Consider the following 10,896-nt stretch of genomic DNA (forward strand, 5'->3'; position numbering starts at 1 on the left):
GTAAGGTATTATTGAAATAATTAAATTGTATGGAGGTTAAAATGGTCCAAAGAGTTATTCTCCCTTGATGTAATATTTAAATATATATTCTAGATTTTTTTTTTTTTTTTTTGATAACCCAGGTGTCCCAGCTTAGCCGGACTAAATCCTGGACCTCTAGCCCCCGGCCCCTCAGTGACTAGTGGAGGTAAATCGCAGGTTGTGCCCTTGTTGGTTCCCAGGTTCCCACATGGCTTTTACTCCTTCCCCAAAGGGACCCTCCTCCATGGTTATTACATCACCAAGCTGCTCCAACCCTTCCTCTGGTTATTACATCACTTGGCTGCTCCAACCAGGAATCGAACTCCCCACACTTGGTTCCAGAGCCCCCCAATGTGATTGTTCCGCCAACTTGAATGTGCCCTGGGGGGCATATATATTCTAGATTTACATTTATCAATCTTTGCTCATGTAGCAATTATTTTCATCTATGTTTTATCTAATTCTTATCTTCAACATTTTTATTAAGGAAAAGTCCAATGTGAACGTAGCAATGTATATGAATTATGTACATCATGCATGAACCTTTTATTAATGCGTTTCGTCTTTTTTGATGATTTACATTAAAAATATTTTGTTTTCTTCATCTGAAGTGAGGGAAAATATTTTCTTTTCTTACTTTTTATTTATTTTTATTTTTTAAAAATATAATAAAAAAACAATTTATTTTACGTCATTTCAATGGACTTTGAGACATAAATTTATTATCAAAACAAAGTCCCTATTAGGTAGAAATTCAAATTCAAATTTTAATTTAAGTAAAAGTCAATAATTAATTTTAACCACTCAAATTTACATATTTTTTATCGTACATTTCATAAACTTTTGTCAAAATATATTAAAAATCTATTTTACTCTCTACCAACTAAGGTGCAAAATGCGTTAACTAATAAAAAGTTTGATGATAAAAATAACATGACAAAAGTTTATGAAATGTACGATAAAAAATTTGTAAATTTGAGTGTTAAAAATCTATTTTACTCTCTACCAACTAAGGTGCAAAATGCGTTAACTAATAAAAAGTTTGATGATAAAAATAACATGAAAAATCATTAAGGACATAAGTATTATAATGAGCAAAAATTAACAACTCAATAAGGATAGTTTATTAGCACCACAAATTTTATTTGTTACATTATATTTAAATTGCATTTAGACTCCTCAATAAATGCTTGATGTAGCAATTATTTTCTTTATTTTTTTCGTCGAATTTTTATCTTCGACGTTTTATTAATTAGTACATTTCATCTTTAATGATCATGTCTATCAAAATATTTTGTTTTCATACTTTGAAATGAGAGAAAAATACTTTTTTCATACTTATTTATTTATTTATTCTTTAAAATATGATGAAAAATAATTTTTTATACATTATTTTAATGGACTTTTTTAACATAAACTATTATTAAATACAAAATGTGTTAACTAATGAAAAGTTTAATAATAAAATTGTCATAAAAAATCGTTAGGAACCATAAATCCTATAATGAATCGTTAAGTGTAATTAAAATATGGTGCAAAAAAATAAAAATGTAGTTCAAATATAATTACACTGAAAATAGTTAAAGAGAAAAGAGGGAAAAAAATGGAAAATCATTATTAAAAAATTGAGTTAATTAAATTAATACTTACCAAACTTACATTAGATTTCTTAGGACCCCTTGAGTAGATTCCGAGGTCCCTATTAGAACCCCGTTTGATGTTAATTATTTCAAAACACTTTTTTCTCGTACTAATTTTCAACCACATATTATCATAATAAAATATTTTACACATAAAGTCAAATTTTTTTAAATTTTAAATTATAAATTCTTAAAAAAATCACTATTACAAAACTCATTCAAATAAAATGATGAGCATCAAGGCCTAGGTATTATTGGTAATCTCCTAAACAACTTCTAAAATAACTCTAAGATTTCTCGACGCACTCTCAAAGTTCCAAGTAAGAATGTGAAAGGAAGGTAGAACCTTTTTAGATAAGGTCACTATCGAGATTAGATTCTTACAGTGAGCATTTGAAACCAAAAATTAGAGAATGAGTCTTTATTTCACCAAAAAGGGTCTTCGAAAAAACATGAGCCTTAAGTAGAGTGAATGAACTTGAACGAGAGTAGTAATACATCTGAGTTTCATATAGCTATTTGCCATTACATTAAAAATTTGAACTGAAAAACCACAATAGGATTAATCCACCAAATGTTTCCAATCCAAGCCATTTGTTTCTTATGCAGAAACCATCACTATTTTGCTGGGCACGTGCTCGAGGAGTACTACTGGTTCCTGCAGGTGCACTCGTAGGATTGGCTTCAACTGTAGGATTTGGCCCTCCTGCTACTGGGGTGCTTGCAGTATTGTTGCTGGAATTTTTACCAAATTGATAGAACACTTGAGCATCTGGTGAATTTGGGGGCAACTTGAGTAGAGCTGCGATAAAAATCAATTAAAATGATATAATTGTAAAATCCATACCGGGATCGAGGCCTATTTAAGTGTTTGTTCCGGGATGTGATTAGAAAATATAATGATATCGACTACTACCCAACCTTCTCTACAACACAAGCTTCAAAGGCATAGTAGTACATGGTACTCCATAAGACGGATATGACTCGAAACATAATAGTGGCACTCAAGATTTTTTTTCTATATTACTAGTGTATGGTCCACCATAGTAAACAGACCAATAAGTAGTTAAAATTCGAATCCGAGTCAACTCAGACTCTTAAATTGATTTTGGTAAAGAATGCTACTTTAACTTCATGTTTAGTACGTAATACTAGATATGACTCGAGCACAGCATAATCCAGAAAATTTTAACACTTTTTTTTGATGATAAAAATAACATGAAAAATCATTAAGGACATAAGTATTATAATGAGCAAAAATTAACAACTCAATAAGGATAGTTTATTAGCACCACAAATTTTATTTGTTACATTATATTTAAATTGCATTTAGACTCCTCAATAAATGCTTGATGTAGCAATTATTTTCTTTATTTTTTTCGTCGAATTTTTATCTTCGACGTTTTATTAATTAGTACATTTCATCTTTAATGATCATGTCTATCAAAATATTTTGTTTTCATACTTTGAAATGAGAGAAAAATACTTTTTTCATACTTATTTATTTATTTATTCTTTAAAATATGATGAAAAATAATTTTTTATACATTATTTTAATGGACTTTTTTAACATAAACTATTATTAAATACAAAATGTGTTAACTAATGAAAAGTTTAATAATAAAATTGTCATAAAAAATCGTTAGGAACCATAAATCCTATAATGAATCGTTAAGTGTAATTAAAATATGGTGCAAAAAAATAAAAATGTGGTTCAAATATAATTACACCGAAAATAGTTAAAGAGAAAAGAGGGAAAAAAATGGAAAATCATTATTAAAAAATTGAGTTAATTAAATTAATACTTACTAAACTTACATTAGATTTCTTAGGACCCCTTGAGTAGATTCCGAGGTCCCATTAGAACCCCGTTTGATGTTAATTATTTCAAAACACTTTTTTCTCGTACTAATTTTCAACCACATATTATCATAATAAAATATTTTACACATAAAGTCAAATTTTTTTAAATTTTAAATTACAAATTCTTAAAAAAATCACTATTACAAAACTCATTCAAATAAAATGATGAGCATCAAGGCCTAGGTATTATTGGTAATCTCCTAAACAACTTCTAAAATAACTCTAAGATTTCTCGACGCACTCTCAAAGTTCCAAGTAAGAATGTGAAAGGAAGGTAGAACCTTTTTAGATAAGGTCACTATCGAGATTAGATTCTTACAGTGAGCATTTGAAACCAAAAATTAGAGAATGAGTCTTTATTTCACCAAAAAGGGTCTTCGAAAAAACATGAGCCTTAAGTAGAGTGAATGAACTTGAACGAGAGTAGTAATACATCTGAGTTTCATATAGCTATTTGCCATTACATTAAAAATTTGAACTGAAAAACCACAATAGGATTAATCCACCAAATGTTTCCAATCCAAGCCATTTGTTTCTTATGCAGAAACCATCACTATTTTGCTGGGCACGTGCTCGAGGAGTACTACTGGTTCCTGCAGGTGCACTCGTAGGATTGGCTTCAACTGTAGGATTTGGCCCTCCTGCTACTGGGGTGCTTGCAGTATTGTTGCTGGAATTTTTACCAAATTGATAGAACACTTGAGCATCTGGTGAATTTGGGGGCAACTTGAGTAGAGCTGCGATAAAAATCAATTAAAATGATATAATTGTAAAATCCATACCGGGATCGAGGCCTATTTAAGTGTTTGTTCCGGGATGTGATTAGAAAATATAATGATATCGACTACTACCCAACCTTCTCTACAACACAAGCTTCAAAGGCATAGTAGTACATGGTACTCCATAAGACGGATATGACTCGAAACATAATAGTGGCACTCAAGATTTTTTTTCTATATTACTAGTGTATGGTCCACCATAGTAAACAAACCAATAAGTAGTTAAAATTCGAATCCGAGTCAACTCAGACTCTTAAATTGATTTTGGTAAAGAATGCTACTTTAACTTCATGTTTAGTACGTAATACTAGATATGACTCGAGCACAGCATAATCCAGAAAATTTTAACACTTTTTTTTCTTTTCTTACCATTAGATATTGTAAAATCCATATAGCAGACCATGAGCTGAATTGACCGCAAAAAAGCTCACAAGTTAGACAACTAAAAATGACTCAATAGAATAAGAATTAATCTATTTGTAGGTTAAATTTGACATCCTCCTATGTGTAAGAAATCTAGTCAGAGATTTGAATAAATGTGGTTAAAATCAATGGTCATGATTGTGTCACATCCGACAATGTCAACCAAATTGTCAAACTTTAATGTACATGTACCAAAATTGATAGCATAATTGACAAGATTTTAAATTTATTTTCATTTAATATTGACAAGTACTGTACAGTCTATATTACAAAAGAATCATAGGCTGCCAAAACTGAATGTAAAAGGTCCATTTAGACCTTTGAAGAAAGGATAGTGTAGTTACCAGGGCATTGGGAAATATTGGCAGGGGTATTGCAAACTTGAGGGAGATTTAAAGCAAGTGTAACATTGATATTGAGGCCTAAATCTGGATCATTTTTGTCTTTAATAACCACACAGAGGCACTTCTTGTTTGTTTTCAGCACTTGTTTGAGTCCACTGCAGCAATCTGGTGTGGGGGCATTGGCAGTACCCCCAACATAAGGAAGACATGTTGCTAAACCAGCCAATGATTGTGCACACTCTTCTTTGTCCTTGGAGTCATCTGACTTTGCACACCCAAATAACATTAAAACTGAAACGACGAAGAATGAAAATCTCACACTCATGGTGTAGGAATCTGTGTTTTGATGGTGTTGTGAACTCAACAAGGAAATAGATACAGAGGTTTTAGGCCAGATAAGGTTAGTATTTAAAGAAAAGGGCAAAAAGTGGTAGTGGGGAATAGGAATTCCAGACTACCTTGTTGTCCAATCTCAACAGAGTTCAAGATGTTACTTCTTATTAACAAATAGAACGAAATTAACACATTTTGCCACGTCTCGATTGAAACATTGTATCTTGACATCTTTTCATTTAGTCCTTATTTGTCATCTAATTTTTCAAAATTCCTTTTTTTTTCCTCCAAATTCATTTTCAATCATGCATTTGCACAATAAAATATTTTACACGTAAATTCAATTTTTTTCTACTTTTCAACCTCAAGTTCTTTAAAAAAATCATTATTTTAAAACTCATTCCCCCCCCCCCCCCCCCCCCACCCCAAAAAAAAAAAAAAAAATTAAAAAAAATCTTTTTTTTAAAACTCCCCCCCCCCCCCCCCTCCCTCCAACCCAAAAAATAAAAAAATAATTAAAAAAAATCCTTTTTTTAATGACTACCAAAGGCTTAGTAAGAAAATAATGCTGATATGTCAAAAATATAGTGGACGATAACAATTTCAAGATAACTCGTAACTCTTGAATTAGAAAATTTATTGGGGGTGCTAACTTAGGGGGTGAGATGGAGTGGGGATATCTTGTTCTTAGTGCTTGTATATAGGTCAAAAGTGTTTAGACATTACTTTTCACATTTTTTCCCTTTTCTCTGGTTCTTTGTACAAATATTGTATGTGAAAAGAAGAATTTTCAAAGTGTCAAGGTTGGTGATAAATGATGAATGACAATGTGTCAACAAATGAAGACTCAAAAGTTGAGTTGTGAGTAATGTGGATGAAAGTGGACAAAGAGAATGTCACTTCACCAACCCACTAGAGGTAATCCTCAAATGGGCTTATTTATTATAATATTAGATGGTAGTAGACTCCAACAACTTCATGGTATGACATCATTTGGCAATTTTATGACATCACAAGGTCTTCAGCAGCATAGGTCCTCCATATTGGAGAAGGGATTAGGAAGAAATGGCATTCATGGAAAGAATTTTGCTTATTATAGAATTATGAATGGAGGGAGAAGAAAAATAAAAAGGCAGAAAATGGGCGAAGTTCATCGGCTCTCGCTAAATTCAATTTTTCTTGAATTATTGAATTTTAATGTATTTTTTAATTTTGTTACTATCACTATCTTCACCAAAATTGACGGCAATTACTTAGTTGGCAACGTAATAGGTATTTCACGTAATCACTATGGGACACTTTTTTTAAAGGATGGTAAGACAACATCTCTATAGTAAAAGGTTAGACAATTTCTTTTTTATAATTTAACACTTGTACTATGTGTAACAATGATAAATTGACATTTCATTTTAGATAACGTGGAAGGTGTGTTACGCCATAACTACCAATTAAGTAATCTTTATCAATTTAGGAGATTGTAAATAATATAGGAATACATTAAAATTGGGATGATCAAATTCGGATAAATTAAAATTTAATGACCTAATTGAGATTTCTCCAGAAGTTCAATAACCATAAATGAAATTTACTTGCAGAAAAGAGATGAAACGGGCCGTGGATCACGAAGTTGGGCCACATTTTATGGATCAATATGTGGGCCTTTATTTTAAGGCTCACATAGTTAGCCCGTTTCGTTACCCGTTAATAATGTTTATTAAAGGGGAAAAATTCATCTATACCATACTTCTAAGAATACACTTTCAATATTGACAAACTTGAGAATTTTTTTCAAAAATAATGTTACAAATAAAATCATGATAATATTTTAATAATTTATTCATTTATTTTGACTTAATTAATGAAAACTGAAAATGGATAATCTACTATAAATTGGATTAAATCTCTATCACCTCCTAAAATAGAGATTATGTTATATTTCAACTAAATTATCTCTCCAAACACCTCGACAGAAACCACCATCATCGATCACCTTCCACAACTCAAACCAGGTGAATTTTTAGAATTATAATTTCATTCAGTCAAAATTCCATCGTAATCTTCATCTCTATATGATAATTTTTGGGTTTGAAATCACAATTTAATAACCATACATTATATTTCGATGCCCATCAGTTCTGTAGATTAACAGTTTCTGTAATCTACAAAGTTCTAACTCCGTTAATGGAATTTAATGATTGGAGTATTGTGTATTATTTCTAAATTTTGGCTTCTTAGATGTATACAATGGAAACATTGATTTCGATGATCTGATTTCGTATGGGTATATGGCCTCAAATGTTATATATTTTGGTTTTAACTGTAAATGTCACAAAGTCACAGTTTTGTATTGTTGGTATGCTATCAATGTGATATAAATACAGTAGAATGTGACCTCATTTAATAGTCATTGTGAAAGCATTTTACTATTCAATTTTGCTACTAACTGTGATACTCACAAAGTCACAGATTGGGTAAGTTGATGTGTCACAGTTATTTACTGCCTACGTGCTTTTGAAATTCAGGTGAAGTGATTGTGACCTCAATTTGTTCTTCATTTTGATCTTAACTCTATATGTCTCAACAATACATAATGTATTTTTGATGTGTTATCATGTGATTGGATAAATTGTATGTTGGAAAAAATGGGCTTGTGGATGATTTTGGCATAAAATTTGTGTTGGACTCGTTGGTCAAATTTGAAAGATAGAAGTTGATCCTTGTTCTTCTCCGTGAGAGTGTCGAAACCGTATATTTATTCACCAAAATTGATGAATGAATTAATGAGAAATTGGAGCTCAAAGATGACCATTGGAAGATGGTTTATGTGGAAAATAAAATAAGTCCCACATAAGAAAATGAAGAAAATATGAACCACTTTATATAGGATTACACTTTGAAATGATGTAATCATGTGTAGCAAAGAGGCTCTCTCCACGTGCGCATGCAGGGGGTGCAAATCACGGATCGAAATTGCCTTCGAACCTTGAACTTGTGTGTGGGCGCGACCTGCGTACACAAATGTCAGACCAAACGGAGCAAAAATTGGCCCGTTTGGAGTGTCCACGTTTTGCAATTTTTGCTTTCTTCAACTAACCTTTTGAGTTTTCGAAAACTCCCAGAAATTAAAGCAACTCTAATGTTTATTGCTATGGAGTTAATAGGCAGATTTAATCTTATAGTAAGTCTCATTTTCCAACAATTCTAACCACGAGAATACTGCATTCACACGAAAATATTATGTCAAATTAGTGTTATCTGCATACATAATCTGTTACATTTTCAACGTCATCTTGGTAGTGATATTGTTCAATACAAACTTAGTTCGTCTGAATAGTTTCTACAATGCTCAAATTTTATAGTCACCGTTGTATCCTGGAAAACGGACGCTCGGATTAAATCTCAAACACTTATGGTGAGGAAGCGAATTTGTTTTAAGGAAATGTGCTCGCATAGGCCTCAGGTTGAAAATTTATTTATCTTCTGCAATTTACATATTTGCAATTTATTCTTCCGGTTATTTATTTATTTAGGGATTTATACGTTTCAGATATATATATATATATATTGAATTTTCTTGCTAACAATTAGTAAGTGCAATTCGATATATGTATGTTACATATACAATATTTCTAGGTGTAAGTGAAAATACGATATGTGAAAAGGGTAAAGAAATATGTGCAAATACGGTCAAATGCATATAAAATAGGCAGCATATGCGATAAACTGCAAATACGGTAAACAGCATATACGGTAAGTTGTAAATATGATAAGTTGTCTGCAATTACGGTAAACTTCCTGCAAATACAGTAAGCTGCATATACGGTATGCTTAAAATCAGTATCTAAACTACATATATAGTATGCAATAATCCGATTTCATTAACACCACTATATTCCAACAAATTGAAAACAGATTCCTAAAAAAAATTTGTTTCTTATACTGTTAATTTTTGAAAATTAATTTTTTTGTTTGATTTTTAGAAATGGCAATCGAATCGACCAACGTGGATGTGACCCAAACTGTACCTACTGAAAATCAGGCTACGGGCCCAACTGTGGTTCAAGGGTCAAGCTCTGTTGTGACTAAAACTTTGGCTAGATTGCCAAGTTATGTTGTGAGTCAAACGGTGACTCCAACAACTGGCATACCGTTAGTGTTCCGGTTAATCATGGAGAAAAATCAGAGAAATTCAGTGGCTTGAATTTCAAAAGGTGGCAGCAGAAAATGTTATTTTATCTGACCACTTTGAATCTTACAAGATTTTTGACTGAAACTGCTCCAAAACTCAATGAGAGTGAGGGAGATATTCAAGCAATCAGTGCACTTGATTTTCAGACATGGCAATCGAATCGACCAACATAGATGTGATCCAAACTGTGCCTACTGGAAATCAGGCTATAGGCTCAGTTGTGGCTCAAGGGCCAAGCTCTGTTGTGGCTCAAACTGTGGCTAGATTGCCAAGTCATGTTGTGAGTCAAACAGTGACTCCAACAACTGGTCATACCGTTAGTATTCCGGTTAATCATGGAGAAAAATCAGAGAAATTCAATGGCTTGAATTTCAAAAGGTGGTAGCAGAAAATGTTATTTTATCTGACCACTTTGAATCTTGCGAGATTTTTGACTGAGACTGCTCCAAAACCCAATGAGAGTAAGGGAGATATTCAAGCAATCAGTACACTTGATTTTCAAAAATGACAATCGAATCGACCAACATGGATGTAACCCAAACTGTGCCTATTGAAAATTAGGCTATGGGCTCAACTGTGGTTCAAGGGCCAAGCTCTGTTGTGGCTCAAACTGCGGCTAGATTGTCAAGTCATGTTGTGAGCCAAACAGTGACTCCAACAACTGGCCATACCGTTAATGTTTCGGTTAATCATGGAGAAAAATCAGATAAATTCAATGGCTTGAATTTCAAAAGGTGGCAGCAGAAAATGCTATTTTATCTTACCACTTTGAATCTTGCGAGATTTTTGACTGGGACTACTCCAAAACTCAATGAGAGTGAGGGAGACATTCAAGCAATCAGTGTACTTGATGCTTCGAACCATTCGAATTTTCTGTGTCGAAACTATATTATGAACAGTTTAGCAGACACGCTGTACAATGTGTATAGCAATATGAAAACTGCTAAAGAGTTGTGGGAGTCGTTGGACCAAAAATATAAAATTGAGGATGCCGGAGCTTAAAACGTCATTGTCGACAGATTCTTAGATTATAAAATGGTGGATTTCAAAACAGTTATCAGTCAAGTGCAAGAACTCAAAGTGATTCTTCACGAAATTCATGCCGAAGAGATAACCTTGAGTGAAACTTTTCAAGTGGTTGTAATTATTGAAAAATTTCCCCTCGCATGGAAAGATTTCAAGAATTATTTGAAGGACAAACGAAAAGAAATAAACGTCAAAAAACTAGTTGTTAGACTTCGAATTGAAAAAGACAATAAGAGTTTCGAAAAGAAATGGTTCAATCATGGTATGACTAAAACCAA

At 32.3% G+C, this 10,896-nt stretch overlaps 1 protein-coding gene across 1 annotated transcript; it reads right to left on the reverse strand.

Moving 5' to 3' along the window:
• Positions 1-3,851: 3,851 nt before the first annotated feature.
• On the reverse strand, positions 3,852-5,521 carry LOC111385339 (protein YLS3-like). The gene is made up of 2 exons (XM_023009725.1): positions 5,071-5,521; positions 3,852-4,261 (listed from the first exon to the last, which is right to left on the reverse strand). The coding sequence occupies exons 1-2, from the start codon at positions 5,393-5,395 to the stop codon at positions 3,990-3,992; spliced, it is 597 nt and encodes a 198-aa protein (XP_022865493.1). The 5' UTR covers positions 5,396-5,521; the 3' UTR covers positions 3,852-3,989.
• Between the last annotated feature and the right edge of the window lie 5,375 nt (positions 5,522-10,896).

The sequence above is a fragment of the Olea europaea genome, chromosome 3 (assembly GCF_002742605.1).
Source record: "Olea europaea var. sylvestris chromosome 3, O_europaea_v1, whole genome shotgun sequence".
NCBI classification, from domain to species: Eukaryota; Viridiplantae; Streptophyta; class Magnoliopsida; order Lamiales; family Oleaceae; genus Olea; species Olea europaea.

What these genes read in the sequence shown, in the direction of transcription:
- LOC111385339 (XM_023009725.1), bottom strand. Translation starts at nt 5,395, where the DNA reads ATGAGTGTGAGATTTTCATTCTTCGTCGTTTCAGTTTTAATGTTATTT. An exon ending in CAATATTTCCCAATGCCCTG is followed by an intron (nt 4,262 to 5,070) that starts GTAACTACACTA and finishes TTTTTATCGCAG; the next exon opens with CTCTACTCAAGTTGCCCCCA.